Source organism: Panicum virgatum, chromosome 9N (genome assembly GCF_016808335.1).
Source record: "Panicum virgatum strain AP13 chromosome 9N, P.virgatum_v5, whole genome shotgun sequence".
In the NCBI taxonomy this organism is placed as follows: Eukaryota; Viridiplantae; Streptophyta; class Magnoliopsida; order Poales; family Poaceae; genus Panicum; species Panicum virgatum.
The window spans coordinates 48,182,446-48,203,368 of NC_053153.1; the positions used below are offsets into that span (position 1 = coordinate 48,182,446).

The 20,923-nt window shown below is 49.3% G+C and overlaps 1 protein-coding gene across 1 annotated transcript; it reads right to left on the minus strand.

Moving 5' to 3' along the window:
* Positions 1 to 27: 27 nt before the first annotated feature.
* LOC120691730 (DNA mismatch repair protein MSH2) lies at positions 28 to 20,661 on the minus strand. Its single transcript, XM_039974902.1, has 13 exons — positions 20,389 to 20,661; positions 20,240 to 20,289; positions 20,081 to 20,113; positions 18,238 to 19,311; positions 17,378 to 17,929; positions 17,186 to 17,296; positions 17,021 to 17,110; positions 16,874 to 16,945; positions 14,515 to 14,625; positions 13,894 to 14,020; positions 1,129 to 1,328; positions 791 to 943; positions 28 to 502 (listed from the first exon to the last, which is right to left on the minus strand). The coding sequence occupies exons 1-13, from the start codon at positions 20,441 to 20,443 to the stop codon at positions 302 to 304; spliced, it is 2,829 nt and encodes a 942-aa protein (XP_039830836.1). The 5' UTR covers positions 20,444 to 20,661; the 3' UTR covers positions 28 to 301.
* Between the last annotated feature and the right edge of the window lie 262 nt (positions 20,662 to 20,923).

A 20,923-nucleotide genomic window follows, 5' to 3' on the forward strand; every position in this document is an offset into this window, starting at 1 on the left:
CAGAAGAAGTAATTTTAAGCTTAGACGAGACTTGCACAGCAGGACCTTTCACGGATGTGCACAATGCAGTGCAAACACACAGACAAGACAAACACAGACTGCGGCCGATTAAGCATTCAGCAGGTGTGCTACCGCCATATGTACACATGTTTTTTGCAGGTCGTTTTGCCTAGCCTACTAGTTCAGTTAAGCCTAGAGAACAATATACGCCAATGCATATTAACCAAAATGGTTCAGGAGGTCCTAGCACCAGCGTAGTTCACTAACAGTTTTACCTTAACGAAATTCAGACTAATACGCTTCAGAGGAACTGTTGAAGCCAAGGATTGTCGGCTGCATCTTTCTGCAAGTCGGCTTTCAGTTTGGTGGCTATCTCCATGGTCTGGCTCCCATCCATCTCACCTATAGGCAATGCTGCCATTTCCTCCAGGAAAAGCCGAGCCCGAGCGGCCCCTCTTGTCACATCATCTGGGCTAAATACCCTCTTGCGCTTTGACCCAACCTGCACAGGACAACACTCACTATCTTAGGTCATGTTTCAGCACAGTATGGGTAGGATACCCCATGCAACCTGTCACCACCGAAGCTCCCATTAATTATGCAGTGGATCAAAGTAATTATTTTACCATATTTCCAGATAAACCGATAGGAACTCCAAAAATTTAGTAAAGCAAGAATTCTGAATCCAATATTCAATTTTCTATGCTAAGATCACTCGCATAGGAAGCAGGTGCATTTTAATTGATATTGAATCTATATCATTTATTTTGAAATTTTTAGTTGTACAAACCTCTTCTTTTGAGTCGTCAGAAAACACGGGTGTAGTAGAAAAGTCTTCTAACTCTGCTGCTTTGCTTTTTGCAAGAGCAACAACAGCTTCTGGAAAATTAGCAAATTCTGCAACATGAATACCAAAACTTTGGTCGCATGCCCCAGGTTCAACCTACAACACAAACAGGAAATATCCGTAGAGGCATCAATTCACACGCTACTAATGCTGACTTGCTTCTGAAAGCCAAAAAGGGAATTTTAAATGTGGTTCAGAATTGCACATCATTTTTTTTTCTCGAACACGCAGGAGAGCTGCGCATCAATATATTAAGAAGAGAATTTCACATCATGAGATACCTTGTAAAGCATAGTTAACTTCCGACTTGATGGATCTATGTGAGCACCCACATGATAATTTGAAATTCCGATATCAGAAACATGTCGGTCCTCATCATCATTTCTATGTGCTAATGCAGTTAATTCATGGAAATGGGTTGCAAACAAGGTAGGTGCTCGAGTCACTTCCACTAGATGCTCACAGATAGCCCAAGCGAGACCTGATAAAAAAAATATCAGTCCCAACAAGAATTAGAAGTTCCAATTTCAGGAAGTTTGAGCATATTGCAGAGGTAAACAACGCTAATTAACTAGTATCTCAATTGGAGCATGAAAAGGGAAATCCTTGTAAAAATGGGTACTTAATTTAGAAATGATAATTGGTAGTTTTTAACTTGTCATCCAGTGATGTCTCTGATAACAAGTAGATTGACAAAAATGGATGCAACCAACTTTACATATTCTTGGTTTATTGAACCACTCAGATTGCATGCCAAACAAGGCTTTTATGATGTTTCTTGTGGTGTTTAGTATATGTATATAGCTAACTGGCTTATATATTCTGGGTTATATAAGTTAGCCTGAGTGGTCCAACTCCCTTGTATATATACATAAGCCCAATTAGATAAAAGCTTGTAGATGCAAATTGCTTTCTCTTCTGAATTCGACAGACATGATCAGATCGTCCAAAAATATCCCCAGGTTTATGATGTCAGACAAGTGGAACTTGTTTTTTGTTGATATGAAGGCCATCATAAGACACCATTTTAGCATTACTAGCAAATAAAAGATTAGACAGCTGTATTACAAAGTTATAGAAGATTTGGATGCCAACAAATGTAAATGTGGCAAGAAGCATGCCATGCATGCAGGAAATTACCAGCAAATGAATACACTAAGAATTGTGGGCATAATGCATGCTGCTCAGGTTGTTAACTCCAGCAAACTGAGTGATAGCTCACTGGTGTGGTGGTCATTGGTTGTGCCCACCGACCAAGGTTCGAACCCTGGTATTGCACCCAAAAAAAAAACCCCTCACTGTGCTCGCTGGCTTGGGCTGTTGCGTCACCGGCCCAGGTTACGGTGCGCTGTGCCGGCCTGTGTGTTACGGTGGTCGCCGGCCCAAGTCCAGTTTGGCCCTTGTGGGCATGGACCAGGGTTCAGGGGGTTTTCTCAACTAGGGTCATACAGTCCCTTCTTAATTGCAATGCCGTGGGGGCGGTTCTTCCCCCACCGGTCGAGTTTTGTTTTTAGGTTGTTAACTCCATCCAACATCAATTATAGCACGAGCATTGAGAGAAGCAGCAATTCACAAAATACAATTTTACCCAAAAATGATTGGTTACATTTATCCATACAGGAACTCCATTCCATGCAAAGCTCTATTGATTGATGACTAACTTCAAATTTTCAGAATGTTTTCATAACCAGAAAACAACAATTTTTATCCAAGGTTCCAATTCAAAAATTTTGAAAAGGAATACAGAAGTTTTATTTTCCCAAATCAGGCTGGTGGGACTAATTCACTAACAGTGTCTTCGAACTTCAATAAAAGGAACATTAACATCAAGCATAAGGGTAGTACTTGTTTTTGTCCAAGACATGTTCTAACCAAATACGAAGTGTAAAATATGCAATGCTAGTAGAACGGTTTTATAAGTATGTGGATTGCCTGCTTCAACTCTAGTACTAATATCAGGAGAGGCCCTACTCAAAAAATTGAACCCACACACACAAAAATAAAATCACCCTGGGTCTACCCATGACAAAGATGATTTTAAAAGTCAAATATAGCTATAGTAGTTGTTGGAGTATATTGAGCTCATGTGTATAGAGGCCCACCTAGAGGCCCATGTATAGGTTCTATATATACCCACCCATCTAGGGTTGGAGGAATACAGTAATTATTCCCTTCATTATGGTATCATTAGCCTAGGGTTTCTCTCTCTCTCCTCTCTCTCTTCTCCCCTGCAGCAGCCGCCGCCGGCGTCATGGCCAGCCGCCGGCGCCGCCCCTCCCGGCGTCGTCCCTCCTCTCCCCTTCCTCCTTCCCTCCCCTTCCTTCCTCCTCTGCAGCCGCCGCCCCTGCTCTGGGCGTTGCAGCCGGCGCCCCTGCTCTAGGCCCGTGGTCGCCGGCCGCCACCTCCACCCGGGCCGCCTCTGCTCCACCAGCCGTCGCCCCCTCTGCCGCGATGGTCGTCCTCGATCCCGCCATCCCTGCCTCCCTGCCCGGCTCTGCCGCAGCCGCCGCCGCCGCTGCGGGCGCGGGCGCGGGGGCGCAGAGGGCGCTGGGGGCGCTGGGGCCTCGGGCCCGGCCGCCTGGCCCCACCCAGCCGCCGCCCCTGCTGCGGGCGCTGGTGTCGCGGGGGTGCAGGGGGCGCGGGCCCCCATGGGCCAGCACTGCAGGCGCCCTCTGCAGTTGCCGCAGCTGCTGCCCAGGCCGCCCAGGCTACTCAGGCCGCCGCCACCGCCCATCGCGCCGCCATCGCAGCCCTTCCCCGCCGACGCCTCCTTCCCGGAGATCCTCCACGCACCGACCGCGTCCGCTCCAGCGTGGTCCGGCCTCGGGATGGCGCCCGCGGATGCGCCGCTCTCCGCCGCGGCCCTCCTCGCCGCCAAGTCGGAGGCTTCGACGGCCCAGAAGCGAGTCCGCGTGGCAGCCCTCGCCTGGGAGCGTGAGCGCGCCACGGCCGACGCCCTCGCTCTCCGGGTCGCCGAGGCGGAGCGCTACCTCCGCGTCTCCTCCGGCTTGCCCGTCGACCCCGAGCACGGCGCCTCTTCCTCCCACCAGGCCCCGCCCGCTGGTTCTGGACTCTGGTACGACCGGACCGACCCCATGGTCGCCCAGCTCCACCTCTAGGCCGCCGGCGTCCAGAACATCAGGGCCCTCGTCTCCGTCCTCCTCGACCCCGCGTCCTCCTCCTACGGCCGCTGGCGGGACCAGGTCCTCCTCACCCTCCGCCGCTACGCCCTCGACGACCACGTCCTCGTCGATTTGCCGATCGAGCCGCATGACGTGACGTAGCTGCGCCTCGACAGCGTCGTCCTGTCCTAGATCTTCGGGACCATCTCCCTGGATCTTCAGGACCTCGTCAGGACACACGGCGGCACCGCGCGGCAGGCCTGGGTGGCGCTCGAGGGGCAGTTCCTCGGCAACGCCGAGTACCGCGCCCTCCAGCTCGACGCCACCTTCCGCACCTTCGTGCAGGGGGGCCTCTCCGTCGGTGAGTACTGCCGGCGGATGAAGAGCATGGCCGATGCTCTTCACGACCTCGGGGATCCGGTGTCCGATCGGGTCTTGGTGCTCAATGTCCTACGGGGACTGAGCAGCACCTACGACCACCTGAAGGGCTGGATCGCCCGCCAGAGGCCCTTCCCCACCTTCCTGCAGGTCCGGGACGACCTCGCCCTCAAGGAGATCACCAGGGGTCTCGCGTCCGGATCGTCCTCGCCCACCCCCGCCGCGCTCGTTGCTACTCCACCGGCCTCCTCCGCTGCTCCTGCCACCTCCCTCCTTGGTGCTGCTCCCGCCGGGCAGACCGGAGGAGGAGGGGCCGTGGACGTCGCCGGCGACGGGGTGGTGGTGGTGGCACTGGTGGCCCTGCTTCTGGGAGCACCGGTACCGGTGGGGGCCGTCGGGGCACGCCGACACCGGCTCCGGCGCCCGCTCCTGCCCCTGCCGCTGGAAGTACGCCCTGGCCATCCTTCAGCAACCCATGGTCAGGGCACATCTCGATGTGGTCGTTCCAGGGTCCGGGAGGGGGGCCTTGTCCTCAGCTCCAGCCGGCGGCCATGTTCACTGGCGCTGCTCCACTCTTCGCGCCGTCCTGGACCCCGCCCGCTCAGCCCAACTAGCAGCCGACCTGACCTGTGTTAGCTAAACTGTTGCACATCGTTGTAATTTCCTGTTTTCAGTTGATGCATTAGCTAGGCTAGTGTGGCGCGCACGGGCGGAGGTGTGCCCAGTCCGCGACGCGCCCGGTCTCTCGGTCAGTCCGCGCCACGATCCTGGTTGCCGCACGCAGCGCGCCGCGGAGCAACGGAGTCGCGCACGATCAGCGTCGTGGCGCGGGGAGCTCGGTCTCCATGCCGAGTTGTACGCATCTGCATTGTGTAGATAAGCATCAATCAAAGACCGAACAAGCTGCGACGTCCCGCAGTGAATACTCGCCCTCTCTCTCGTTCGTGTGTTCCACCGTGTTCGTGTGTGTTCGTTGCGTTCGCCGGGCATCGCCGGCGATCGTGATCCGAGCTGAGCCTCGCGGCTTGGCTCCAACAACTGGCATCAGAGCTGGTTCATGCAATACGACGGGTCTGTGAGCCCGCCCCGTCAACCACCGGAGAAGAAGTACATCATCCCGCGGCGGCGATCGTTGGAGGAGGAGATGAGCACCAGTGGTGAGAAGGAGGCGGCGGAGCGAGCGATGAAGGAGGCGGCCGGCAACCTGCTGTGGCCGATGTTGACCCGCACCAACTACCAAGAATGGTCTGCACTGGTACAATGCAATCTTGAGGGCATGTACCTGTGGGACGTGATCGAGTCCGACAAGGTGGAGAGGCGCAGAGATCGGCTCGCCATGGCGGCGCTGATCCGGGCGGTGCCACAGGACATGCACTCCCTGCTCCTGGCGAAGAAGACGGCGAAGGAGGCGTGGGAGGCGATCAAGACGATGCGTCTCGGTGCGCAGCGGGTCAAGGAGGTGAATGCGCAGAAGCTGTTGGAGGACTTCGAGTCGATCTCTTTCAAGTCGGGAGAATCGATCGATGACTTCGCCATTCGCATCACCAAGATCGCCACTGATCTGCGTGGGCTTGGTGAGGACAGCATCACCGACGCGCGCGTCGTGAAGAAGTTCCTCCGGGTTGTGCCATCACGGTACAATCAAATTGCTGTCGCGATCGAGATGTTCAGCGACACCAAGACCATGTCGATCGAGGAACTCGTGGGTCGTCTTCAGGCGGCGGAAAATCGATTCGAGTCCTCGACGGAGTAGATCACTGACCAGGCGGGTCGGCTGCTGTTGACGGAGGACTGGGTGGCCAAGAACAAGAGTCGCATGTTGTCGGAGTCGTCCTCCGGCAGCAAGAGCACTGGTCAGTCCGGGAGGAAGGAGAAGCCGAGTGCACGCGGCGATGCTCGTGACTCAGGCACCAAGCTCACGTCAATGGGCACGCCACGCCGGAAGGGAAAGTGTCGCAAGTGCGGTATAAATGGGCACTGGGCAAAAGAGTGCAAGAGAGCACCAAAAGAGGAGCGGCAGGAAGCTGCACACCACGCCATCGCAGATGCAGATCAACCAGCACTGATGCTGGCACAAGTCTGCAATGTCGTGCGCCCTGACACACAGGCTGTGTTTCTGAATCAAGAACAAGTGTTCCCAAAGGAGTACAGCGATGGTTCATGGGTACTTGACACCGGAGCTACAAATCACATGACCGGGAACCGTTCCATACTGGTTTCTCTTGATGAATCGGTGCGTGGATCGGTGGTGCGATTTGGTGATGAGTCCATGGTCGAGATCTGTGGAATTGGTGCTGTAACAATCGCCGGCAAGAACCAATATCACAAGGTACTGTCGGAGGTTTACTATATTCCATCTCTGAAATGCAACATTGTCAGTTTGGGTCAGCTGGAGGAGGGAGGCTGCAGAATTGAAATAGAAGACGGAGTACTGCAAGTCTTTGAACGCAAGCAAGCTGACAGCCAACGAACACTCCTGATCAGGGCAGAACGACTGAACCGGCTCTATATTATGAAGGTAACAGTCACTGCACCTATATGTTTGCTGACAAAAATGAGCGATGAGGCATGGCTGTGGCATGCTCGGTATGGCCATCTGAACTTCAGGTCATTACACGAGCTCGGAGCACAAGAGATGGTGGAGGGAATCCTAGTGATCAGACATGCAAAATAGGTGTGCGATGGCTGCGCCCTTGGCAAGCATCACAGAACTCCATTCCCTCGAGCTTCATCGTTCAGAGCCGAGGCAGGTTTGGAGCTGGTGCACGGTGACTTATGTGGACATGTTACACCGCCGACACCCGGAGGCAAGTCCTTTTTCTTGCTCATCGTTGATGACTACAGCCGATACATGTGGATCGAGCTGCTGGCTTCAAAGAGTGAAGCATTACAGTATTTCAAGAAGATCAAGGCAGCGGCTAAGGTGGAGTCAGGCCATCATCTTAAGGCTTTCAGAACTGATAGGGGTGGTGAGTTCAACTCTGGTGCTTTTATTTCTTTCTGTGATGAATCAGGCATCAAGCACAATACCACCACACCCTACTCTCCACAGCAGAATGGTGTTGTTGAACGACGCAACCAGACTGTAGTAGAGATGGCACGCTGTTTGTTGAAGAGTATGCAGGTGCCGGCCAAGTTCTGGGGAGAAGCTGTCAGGGTGGCCGTCTATTTGTTGAACAGGTCACCGACCAAGAGTTTGAAAGGGAAAACTCCATTTGAAGCTTGGTATGGGAAGAAGCCTGGAGTCCGGCACTTGCGCACGTTTGGCTGTTTAGCTTTTGCCAAGAGAGTTGGGCCTGGGGTCACAAAGCTGTCTGACAGATCCACTCGGGGTGTTTTTTTTGGGTTATGAAACTGGAAGCAAGGGGTATCGAGTGTATGATCCGGTGAACAACAAGTTAATAGTGACCAGGGATGTGATATTTGATGAAACAAAGGGATGGAATTGGGTAGAGAATGGTGGTGAGAGCAGTGTCTCAGATTCAGCCTCTGCAACTTTTAGTGTTCAGTTCTTTGACACTGAACCAAATCCGACAACAGAAGTTGGGCCTGATTCAGACGATGGTGCCTCTCCACTCTCACCACAAGCAATTCCATCGGCTGGGGGTGAACCTCACACACCACCTGGACAGGCTGTACCGAGATCAGTGCCCATCCAATGGGTCTCACCACCGACAGACGCTTCTGAAGGTTCAAATGAAGCACCAAGGAGATATAGGATGCTGTCAGACATACTGGATTCCAGTGATGAGGTTCAGGGTTTTGAATACAGTGGTGCTTGTTTTCTAGCAGCAGATGAGCCAAAGTCAGTAGATGATGCTTTGACCGAAGCTCACTGGAGAGAAGCAATGCAAGGTGAAATGAAATCAATTGAAGAAAATAGAACCTGGGATGTTAGTGAACTGCCAGCCAAGCAAAAGGCCATTGGCCTGAAATGGGTTTTCAAAGTCAAGAAAGATCCAAATGGCAACATTGTCAAGTACAAAGCAAGATTAGTGGCTAAAGGTTATGCTCAACGACATGGAGTAGATTTTGATGAGGTCTTTGCCCCAGTGGCCAGAATTGAGACAATGAGAGTTCTTTTGGCATTGGCTGCACAAGATGGATGGCAGGTGCACCACATGGATGTTAAGTCTGCATTTTTAAATGGTGATCTGTCTGAAACTGTGTATGTTCAACAACCTCCTGGATTCAGAGTTGGTGATGGTGACAAAGTACTGAAATTGAGAAAAGCACTCTATGGGTTGAAACAGGCACCTAGAGCCTGGTATGCAAAACTTGACAGAGAGTTGCAGGCTCTTGGTTTTGTCAGGAGCAAACTGGAGCATGCTGTGTATGTGAGGAGGAACAGCAGGTCTTTTCTGCTTGTGGGGGTGTATGTTGATGACTTGATCATCTCAGGGCCAAATGTCAGTGACATTGAAAAATTTAAGCAAGAGATGAAAAAGAAGTTCAGCATGAGTGATATTGGTCTTCTCAGCTATTACTTGGGAATTGAAGTGAAGCAAGATGAAGAGGGAATCACACTGAGTCAGAGTGGCTATGCCGGTAAAATACTTGAAGCTGCAGGCATGACAAACTGCAATGGGTGTGAAACACCAATGGAAGCTCGACTCAAACTCCACAAGAATGATGGCGAGGCTGTGGATCCAACAGCATACAGAAGCATAATTGGAAGCTTAAGGTACATTGTCAACACTAGACCGGATCTTGCATACTCGGTTGGTGTGGTCAGCAGGTACATGGAAGCTCCAAACAAAGAACACTGGGCTGCTGTCAAGCACATTCTCAGATATCTGAAGGTGACTGCAAGCTATGGCTGCAAGTATGTGCGAGGAACTGATCTGAAACCCAAGCTGACAGGGTTCAGTGACAGTGACTTTGCTGGAGATGTGGAAGATAGGAAGAGCACTACAGGTGTGATCTTTTTCTTGGGAAATAATTTGATCACTTGGGTGTCACAAAAACAGAAGATAGTCACCCTATCATCCTGTGAAGCTGAGTATGTGGCAGCAGCAGCAGCAGCCTGCCAGGGAGTCTGGTTGTGCCGGCTAATTGGCGATCTGATTGGAAAAGAGCTGGCGCCTGTCAAGATGTTTATGGACAACATGTCCGCGATCGCTCTGAGCAAGAACCCGGTGCACCACGAGCGAAGTAAGCACATCGACACCAAGTTTCATTTCATTCGTGAGTGCGTGGAAGATGGCAAAGTGCAAGTTGATCATGTCGGGACCGCCGGTCAGCTGGCAGACATTCTGACCAAGCCATTGGGACGTGTGAAGTTCTTGGAACAAAGGAGAGCTCTTGGAGTCGTCAAGCTGCAACAGGTTTAGGGGGTGTTTGTTAGCTAAACTGTTGCACATCGTTGTAATTTCCTGTTTTCAGTTGATGCATTAGCTAGGCTAGTGTGGCGCGCACGGCCGGAGGTGTGCCCAGTCCGCGACGCGCCCGGTTCTCTCGGTCAAGTCCGCGCCACGATCCTTGTTGCCGCACGCAGCGCGCGCCGCGGAGCAACGGAGTCGCGCACGATCAGCGTCGTGGCGCGGGGAGCTCGGTCTCCATGCCGAGTTGTACGCATCTGCATTGTGTAGATAAGCATCAATCAAAGACCGAACAAGCTGCGACGTCCCGCAGTGAATACTCGCCCTCTCTCTCGTTCGTGTGTTCCACCGTGTTCGCGTGTGTTCGTTGCGTTCGCCGGGCATCGCCGGCGATCGTGATCCGAGCTGAGCCTCGCGGCTTGGCTCCAACAGCCTGGTGGGTGGGACCAGGCCGCTCTGGCGCAGTCCTTCAGCACCATGGGACTGACGCCGCCGACCAACACCGAGTGGATCGCCGACTCGGGTGCCTCGTTCCACACCACTCCCGATACTGGTATCCTCTCTTCTGTCCGACCCCCACACCCCTCTTGTCCTTCTTCTATCATGGTTGGTGCTGGGTCTTGCCTTCCTATCACCGCCGTGGGTTCTGCTCCTCGTCTTCCTAATGTTCTTGTTGCTCCTCAAATAGTTCACAACCTTCTTTCTATTCGCCAGTTTACTGCTGACAACTCTTGTTCTATCGAATTTGACTCCTCTGGTCTTACTGTGAAGAATTCGGCTTCCCGGCGTCCGCTCCTCCGATGTGACAGCCCGAGGCCCATTTACACTCTTCGGCTTCCTGCTTCCGCTGCCTCGCCTTCGGCTTCTTCGTCTTCTGCTTTTGCCGTGACGCCTTCTTCCACCACCTGGCACCGCCGGCTTGGTCACCCCAGCCGCGACGTTTTGGCTCAGCTCCACCGTGGTACCGATGTTCCATGTACTAGGACTCCTGCTGAGCACCTCTGTCATGTGTGCCAGTTAGGTCGTCATGTTAGACTTCCGTTTTCTTTTTCTTCTTCTCATGCTGCGCATGCTTTTGATCTCATTCACTGTGACCTGTGGACATCTCCTGTACTCAGCATGTCTGGCTATAGATATTATCTGGTCATTGTTGATGATTTTTCTCATTACTCTTGGACTTTCCCTTTGCGCGCCAAGTCTGAGACCTTCCCCACCCTCCTCCACTTCTTTGCCTGGGTGTCCACTCAGTTCAGCCTCACCGTTAAGGCCGTCCAGTGTGACAATGGGCGGGAGTTCGATAACTCCACCTCCCGGTCTTTCTTCCTGTCTCGGGGTGTTCAGCTGCGTATGTCTTTTCCGTATACCTCTCCTCAGAACGGCAAGTCTGAGCGGATGATTCGCACGACGAACGACGTCGTGCGCACCCTTCTGATCCAGGCTTCTCTCCCCCCGCGCTTCTGGGCTGAGAGCCTCCACACCGCCACCTACCTGCTCAACCGCCTTCTGTCCACTGCTTCTCCTGCTCCCACTCTACACCACGCTCTTTTCAGGTACCCCTTCCTCGCTACGACCACCTTCGGGTCTTCGGGTGTGCGTGTTACCCTAACACCTCCGCCACCGCTTCTCACAAGCTGGCGCCCCGCTCGACTCGTTGTGTGTTCCTCGGGTACTCCCCTGACCACAAGGGGTACCGATGCTTTGACCTCACCTCTCGCCGCGTTCTGATCTCCCGACACGTCGTCTTCGACGAGTCGGATTTCCCCTACTCCACCTCCTCCACACCTTCTTCTGATCCCGAGCTGGCGTCTCTGTTTCCGACTGACCCGGTGGTTCAGCCACCGTTACCTGTCTGTTCTTTTCCTGCAGGTTTTCCCGGCACACCGGCACCGTTTCCGGTGATCCCTGCTGCGCCGAGCGCGGCCCCCGGACCTCCGGTCGTGCCGCGCACGGACCCGGTGTCTCCCGCTGCGCCACGCGCGGCCCCGGTGCCTTCCCCTGAGCGGTACGCTTAGCCGGTGCAGGTGTACCGGCGTCGCTCGGCGCCGAACCCGGCGCCGCAGCGGTACGTTGAGCCGGTGCAGGTGTACCGGCGTCGTTCGGCGTCGACACCGGCGCCGCCTCCTGCTCCGGAGGCTCCTGCGACGCCGACACCGGAGCCGTCGCCACCGCCGCCTCCTCCGGCTCCCTCTCGAGCCGAGCAAGAGGTGTACCACCCGCCGGTCATCCATCGGGATCCTCGGCATATCCATCGCATGGTGACTCGGCGGATGGCGTCCCAGGCCGCGACTCTCTCCGCCACCGAGGGAGAGCTGCGGGTCTCTCCGGTACCCTCCTCTGTCCGCGACGCCTTGGCGGATCCTCACTGGCGTCGCGCGATGGAAGAGTACGCGGCTCTTCTTGCCAACCAGACGTGGGACCTCGTGCCGCGTCCGTCTGGTTGCAATGTGGTGACTGGCAAGTGGATCTAGACGCATAAGCGTCGGGCTGACGGCGCACTGGAGCGCTACAAGGCTCGCTGGGTTCTCCGGGGATTCACTCAGCGGTCCTAGTGTGGACTATGATGAGACCTTCAGCCCGGTCGTGAAGCCCGCTATGGTGCGCTACGGTCCTCTCGCTGCGCTCGCACACTTGGCCTGTGCACCAGCTGGACGTGAGAATGTGTTTCTTCACGGCACCTTGTCAGAGACTGTTTACTGCTCTCAGCATGCGGGATTTGTGGACTCGAGTCGTCCGGATATGGTCTGCCGGCTCAACAAGTCTCTCTATGGACTGAAGCAGGCTCCACGGGCTTGGTACTCTCGGTTCGCCACGTTCTTGCTGACACTGGGGTTCACCGAGGCCAAGTCTGACACGTCTCTCTTCATCTACCGCCGTGGGGATGAGACGGCTTATCTGCTGCTATATGTCGATGACATTGTGCTCACAGCTTCTAGTCAGCAGTTGCTTCAGAGTGTCATCTCCTCTCTGCAGCAGGAGTTCGCTATGAAGGATCTCGGTCAGCTCCACCACTTCTTGGGCGTCACTGTTGAGCCTCGCCCGTCTGGTCTTCTCCTTCATCAGCGGCAGTACGCCCTCGATATTCTAGGAGCGGGCTGGGATGACTGATTGCAAACCCTGCTCCACTCCAGTCGACACTCAGGCGAAGCTGTCTGCTGATCTGAGTGATCCGGTGGCTGATCCTACTGCCTACCGGAGTCTAGCCAGTGCTTTGCAGTACCTCACCTTCACCAGGCCGGACCTCACCAACGCTGTTCAGCAGGTCTGTCTCCATATGCATGATCCCCGGGAGTCACACCTTGCTGCGCTGAAGCGTCTCCTCCGGTACGTCCGTGGCACTGTGGACCACGGCCTGGTGCTTCACCGCTCGTCCTCTGCTGAGCTGGTGGTCTACACCGACGCTGACTGGGCTGGCTGCCCGGACACTCGTCGCTCCACCTCCGGCTACGCCGTCTTCCTGGGCGGCAACCTGGTCTCCTGGTCGTCCAAGCGGCAGCCGGTTGTCTCCCGCTCCAGTGCTGAGGCGGAGTACCGGGCTGTCGCTAACGGCGTGGCGGAGGCGTCCTGTCTACGACAGCTCTTGGCGGAGCTCCACAGCCCGCTCGCCAAGAGTACGCTCGTCTACTGCGACAACGTCAGCGCCGTGTATCTCTCCACCAACCCCGTCCAGCATCAGCGGACGAAGCACGTGGAGATCGACCTACACTTCGTGCGCGACAGAGTCGCAATCGGCGATGTTCGAGTACTCCATGTCCCGACTACCTCCCAGTTTGCTGACATCTTCACCAAGGGGCTGCCCTCCTCGACCTTCTCGGAGTTTCGATCTAGTCTCAACGTAGCCGGTGGCTAGTTGTGGCTGCGTGGGGGTACTTGCCCTTTGTACTCTATTTGTACTCTCATCTTGTCCAGTCTTGAACACCGCTACGTCGGTTGTTCAGACTGCGGGGGGTGTTAGCTTTCTTGTTGTCCAGTCTTGAACACCGCTGCGCCGGTAGTTCAGACTGCGGGGGGTGTTGGAGTATATTGAACCCATGTGTATAGAGGCCCACCTAGAGGCTCATGTATAGGTTCTATATATACCCACCCATCTAGGGTTGGAGGAATACAGTAATTATTCCCTTCATTAGTAGTAATGCAGATGAAAGTTTGCACATGCAAAAAAGAAACAAAACCAAAGATGATTATCAAACTTGAAAGAGGAAAACCATGAAAGGTTTCCAATACTTACCAAATCCATCATATGTGGAAGTTCCACGTCCCAGCTCATCGATAATTATAAGAGACTTATTAGTGGCGCCTTTCAGGATGGATGCTGTTTCAAGCATTTCTTGCATAAAGGTTGATACACCACGAAGCTGTCAAAAAAGTAAAAATAACAGTTCATGACATAACATTTCGCAGAAATATATAAACATAATGCTTGCTCAAAAGTAACAGAAAGTTTACATCTTCCTATAAGAAAAGGCAGCCATTATTATCCATTTAATTTAAATAAAAAAGAAATTTTACACAAATGCATATAAGGATTTGTATGCTCTAATGCCAAGTCAATATTCGAATTTTAATTAGGATCAAGGGCTTTAGAGAAAGAAAGTATTGAGAATTGCACAATTTTTAGTCTTTAGAAAAAAACTTGATTGATATAGCAAAGGTGCTACTTGTCTAATATGTGCTATTTCTTTTCATGCTCACGTGCCTCTTTGATTTGCTACATTTGTATGACTATGAGTAGCTAAAGCAAGAGAATATGCTGCGCGGTATGAGTGATTGCAACAGAAGTTTAAATAAGAACAAAATGCATTTCCAACATAAAACTTAACAAAATATTTTGATATTCGAACCAGCTTACTTGGCAATCACCAGCACCAACACGAGCAAAAATACAATCTCTCACACTAACACTTGCTTGATCGCAAGGAACAAAGGAACCAACTTGTGCCATCAAAACGTTTACACCAACCTGGTCCCATATGAAAAGTAATAAATCAGTGAAAGGTATTATTAGTTGCTTCAAATAATATGTTTGAAACAATATAAATTAAATTTCAGTAGCCAACATCCAAGAACAAGAAGACCGAGGAGCTATGAGAACATGGAGGAAATTCAAACTATATGTTTGAACATGTCCAAATGTACTCAAGAGGTTTGCGGCCGATTAACTAAAATGCACTGATCAAGCAGTTCAGAGTAATGTCACACTCTTTACTTTATTGTATTCTTGGGAGAACAGATCGGGTTTAACATATATCAATTCTACAAAAAGTACTAATCAAGAGGAGTCCCAGACACATGATCACATAACAAAGTTTGTACCAACACATTTTAAATAGCCGAGGTCCTGGCGAAACCCTTCTTTAGCAATTATGAGAAATTTAATTTCTGGGCAATCAATCTGCTACAAGTTGTGAAAAGTTCTAGCATCAAATATGTATGAATAGAACTACTGAATAAGTCACCCCACATGGCTATCCAGAAAAGAAGAAAACCAATGAAGCACACCAACACATTGTTATAGTATTGCATTGCAATGCATTCATCATGCATATATGCAATGTTCGGCAAGGCGGGGTTCCGCGCTCGCCTAGGCACGCTTCATTGCTGGGCAGAGGGGTACCGCGGAGCCTAGGGGGTAAGCAGTCCCCTAGGCGGTGGCAGCAGGGATGGCATGCGGCGGTGGAGGCAGGGGCTGGCGGCAGAGGAAGAAGAGGGGGCAGGGGCGGGAGGGCGGGCAGGCGGAGGAGGAGCAGGAAGGGGAGGCAGGAGCGGGCGAGCAGGTGGGGGAAGAGGAGGCAGGGGCGGGCTAGCGCATGGAGGAAGGAGGCGGTGGCGGGCGTGTGGGCGTAGCGGGCTAGCGGCGATGGGTGAACGAGTGGTGAGTGGATAGGGGGGAGGCTTGGAGTTGGGGTACCGCTTTTCATTTGGGTTGGGATGTTTTAATGAGCTTTTATCCAAAGTTAGGCCCATCGGCTTCTTATTGACCCTTTTCTTTAAGAGATATTTGTATGTGTATAGCAAGATACATATGTATATGTGTGTATGTGTTAACATCTAGAAAAACATCTTGAAACGCCTAGGCTCGCCTAGGCACACCTAGGCTCTAGGCGGTGGGTCAGTGCCTAGAGAGCGCCTAGCGCCTTACCCAACCTTGCATATATGGTGGAAGTGGTGAATAACCATCAGACAGTTGGTAGCTCAATATATATGGTTATAAGAATGGAACATCACATCAAGAAGTGGATCCAAGTATAGCAATAAATTACATATCTATACATTTAAGTGCACAGATGTTTTGCATGTCTTATTTTAGTGCAGACAGAAATGAAGAGCTCTATTAAAATTAGTAAAATAACTATATGCCAGAAATGAAGAGCTCTATTAAAATTAGTAAAATAACTATATGCAAAATTTTGCACAACTGAAAAGAAACACTGAATTATTCACTCTTACTCATGCATGATCAGTCATAGACTCATAGTAACCCTTCTCAATTACTAGATTTTACAAATTGTGCATAAGTTGGATTATCATCTCACAAGATCCCCATTCTCTCTGCCAATATATGTAATGCATTATGCATATTCACAAAGATGAAGGTATCTACATAATTTCTTTAAAAGAAAGAATTACTGTAATTAGATTAATATAAGAGTGGGGACCAATCATCCAAGAACTTATTGGTCTGGCGTTTTTCTTTCCTGAAGAATGTTGGTCTGCTATTTAAATTATAAACAAATATTTAATAATGTTGTAAAATTAAACAGCATTTCAGAGTATTCTAGTTCTGACAATGACAACTCCTATGAAGCAGTATGCATAATGCAACAAGTACCATCCATGTTATATTAACATCCACAATAAAATATATTTTGATATACTCCCAACTTGTCACCAATGTGCAACTTTTACTACCCAATGTTTTGCAGAAATATGATATCAAGAACTTACAAAATTACTATATCATCAAAAGTATTTTACACAACATATTCAATGACACATTTTCAAATGATCAATATAAATAGCTTTACTCACAATCAATGGTCAAAGCTAGAGAAGTTTGATTGCACGCATTCTAAATGCATTTATGAAGAGAGCTAGTATCATACAGTACTGGACAGGCCATGATTCATATAGATGAATCCATAACATTTACAGGAAAAAAATTCTTGAATGGCTTGTCATAAATATTATCATGGAAGTACAAATCTAACCTGTCTTATGAACGTGGATTTTCCTCCCATGTTTGGTCCAGTAATGATCTGAAACCAACTTTTCCCTCTTACCTGTTTCGAGCAATTGAAGCATTACTAATTTCACTAAGTACTGTAATTGCATATATCATATCACACAATACATACCAGAGTGCAATCATTGGGTATAAAGTTAACACCATCTTGTGCTTCCAGACAAGGATGTCTGCTACCTTGTAGAATAATATCTCCTTCATCCTGTATTATGTCCTCAAGATTAGATCTGCATTTCAAATTTTTCCTTTCATAGGGTTTTAGCAAGTGTTTTTTTACCGATGCTGTAATGTCTGGCCTTACATAAGGAACTGGGCAACTAGTTGCCAAATCAGCAAAACTTTGTAAAACATCCAACTCTGAAAGAACCGCAGCAAAATTTTCAAATACCTAAACCAAGAATTGACAAATTATCACAATCATGTACAAAGAAAAAAATGAATCCTGAAGGTAAAAGAATTATTAGTGTACCTCTGAGAAGGTGCCCGAAACCCTCACTACATTATCAGCAACCTTTTTCTGACAACTTGTGTACTCACTAAGCAGTGCCTGGTATTGATCACCTAGCTTTTTCAGCTTCGGACTAGTGAACTTCACACCATCTTTACGAGTTTCTATGATTATGTAGTTGCTAGTGAGTTTCTTCCTGACTTTCTGCTCCTCTTTCTTCGAGATTCTAAACACATGTCCAAACGGTCCTTTTTCTAGCTTCAGATGCTTATCAACAGAAAGATCCAGATCATTAGCTGTATGCATGTGCAAATTATTTATGTGATCTTCAACAACAGAAAGCTCATCCTTCAGCACAGCTAAGTCAGAAGAATATAGGGGAGATATTCTGTACTCTCCATTGTCCAGCTGATCAAGGTCAATAGCTGTCTCAACAAGAGAAGCAAACCTACCAAATCGATTCTCTGTCATCCATTCTTCCAATGGCTCAAGAAACTTTGTCCTTATCAATGTGGAAAATTGTCCATTGTATTGCTGAAGAATACCCTTGATGTATGAGATTCTGGAACAAGACTGCAAAACCAATAAGTAAATGAGTTAAAAAATTTGTGGTAAAAGGCATGATCTTATATGGTGCTTCCCTTGCTTAAGAAACCTAGTTACCCTGTTTCCAGCAAGGCTATGCACACAGACAGAGCAACACAAGTACTACAAAGGTTCAGTGCACTCCTTTCATAACAAGTTACTAGCTTTAAACTAGCAGCTAATAAACCAATATTACAAAAAAATACTGTATTAAATATATTTCCGAATATATTTTTAGGCAAACAATCATTTTTGCATTTCATTAACAGAAAATAACAGTAGGTTGCAGCAAAAACCTGGTAAAGCTTAACAACAGGCTGTAGATTAGCTGATTTCTTGCGGAGTGAATGCGTTAGACGATCAATATCTGATATCCTTTTAAGTTGTTGCCTGAGTCCCTGACGAAGCTCTGGGTCTTCTACAATAGCCTGAACCATATCTAATCTGTTATTGATTTCATTTACATCTAATAGAGGTTGTTTCAGCCATCTATTCAGCAATCTCTTTCCCATCCCAACAGTACAGGTTCTGTTCATCAAACCAAACAAACTGAAGTTCTTGTTCACATCAGTTTTCCCTTCTGCAATATTTAATGCTCGCACAGCAGCAGAATCAAGTCTCATGTAGCAATTCAAATTGTACTTCTCAATTATGTAATTTCCATAGTTAGTATCATCTGCTAGCAACTCGGCATAAGATAACAGAGCTCCAAGGGCACCAAGAGCATAGTCAAACTGAGATAGCAGGTCACGAACTGGCTCAACAGAACCCCTGATTATTCTACCAAGATCTTGCGCAAGATCTCTGGATTTGAAGTCAGCCTTCTTTTTTTCAGTCAATAGAACATTACAATTCCGAATGGCATTTTGAAGGGGATTCAAATCAAGGGATTTCTCACAATCTACTGGGAGAAGACACTCCTTGCAACCTAATGCAACAAGTGCTGATTCAACATTTGTGAATTGGCTATCTTCAGGGAACTCAGCTAACCCAAGCTTCCTGTTGGTCATATCCAAAAAACTTAGCCCTACATACAGCTGAGTTTCCCGGAACACTGGAAACAAAGCAACAATGACTGGTGAATCTTGCATGTCATTATTTGCAAACAGAATGTCTTCAAAACTACCAATATTTCCAGGTGTTCCAGACTTTGTTAACCTCCAACTTGACCCACTTCCCTCATAGAGCTCCAATGTACGGTCAGTCCGCTCCAACAAAATGTTGCGGGCAATGGTCTCAAACATAGCCTTGCTCACACTGGCACTTGAGATTCCCTCAGTGCTGCTACTTAGTTGGCGCAAGGCTGACATTGTGTGGTAGTATGTCCTTGCAATAAACGTGGCATTCTCACCATGAGCAGTGTAATAATCCTGAACCACATTTAAGCACTAGTTATAGCATTCCATTCTACAGTAGAAGGTCAATAAACATAGGGATCCAATTCCCAAAGAATAAAAAGCTAAATTTAACTCTGCCCGAACATGGTTTGCCTCAACAATTGTGATTGCTGTAGTATGAAGATAGCAACAGCATGCAGGAAAAGTGCTGATAGTAGAAACAAGTCCGGAAGAAAATGCCAATTTAAATTTGCATGAGTTCACGAACTTCCTTTTACTAAACAGTTATGACCCCATATGAGGAAATATTTCTGTAGTGTAATCATTTCTTTAAAAGCACTTTCACACAGGAAAAATAAATCTTATTGGATACACAAAAAAATGTATCCACATACTATGTAACCCAAAGTATGCTGCATTACTCCAAAATTCGAACAGTTCCCTACATACTACTTAGGTACCTCGTAATTACCAGCTTTAAGTTATTGATGACTTTGAAAAACGTGCATGGAACTGATACTAGGATTAAATCCATAAATTCTAGCTGAGACCAATTCATATGATACATGGACTGTCAAGAAAATTGAGTTAACGTAGTAACATTATCATTGTTATCTATGGTTTATCTGCAATCTATGTGTTCACTTACCAGGTGAATAAAAAACACAATAGTCCATATATTTCCTAACAGTAATGACACAACCAGGAGCTATTCCCCCCATTTCTCTAGTCCATCCTATTGCTCATGAAAAGAACGGCATGTATTGGAAATAGTATGGTACCATCAACGCTACGCACTTACCCTGCGATCGAAGAGACGAATGGCCCGGGGGTCCTACCAGACCAAAATTAGAATAAATCAGAAAAAGGAGGAATAAATAAATCAGCCAACAAAAAGTCTTATCCTCCAAAATAGTCGACCAAAACTAGGACCCAAAAGGAGAGATCGAGGGAGGCGCACCTGCGGCAGTTTCCTGAAGAAGGAGATGAAACCCTGCGCTTGCCTCGCATCTGTCCAACCACGAGAAAACAAGACGGAAACAGAGTGACTCGACGAATCGAACGAAACTAATTCCGGAAGCGGACACGAGGAGCGGCGGACGGACGAACCTAGCTTCAATTCCGGAAGCTTGCCGCCCTCCGGCGTGAAGTCGTCTCCGTCCATAGCCACGCCGTCCCTCGCCCGGAGCGCGGAGGTTGTGTGCGGTGCGGGGCGCGGATGATGTGCTCGATGATATGCGCGCACGGGCGGCGGGAAAAGGTAGGGTTTTCGCGGGAGACGCCGGCGGGAAAAGGACACCACCCTTCAGTGGGTGAAGCGCGGCGGGCGCGCAGACAAGAGGTGCGGGAATCGGGGAATGCTGCGGCGGGAGATGTGCAGCCACTATCAGCCCATTTACAACGGGTTTATCTTATGATTTCTCTTTGCACTAGACAAATTTATTAATTAAATACACTTTCACTTAATAATTCTGTTTCTGCCACTTAAATTAACAAAATTCTTTAAACGCCATTGCCCATTGGAAAATTACTCACGCTACATGCTGACAAAACTATTTTTTACGTCTTTTATCTGCCACTGCCATGTAAAATTGAGCCAGCACCACTAAGCCATTCTCAACGTTAGTGGTATGAGTTTCATTCT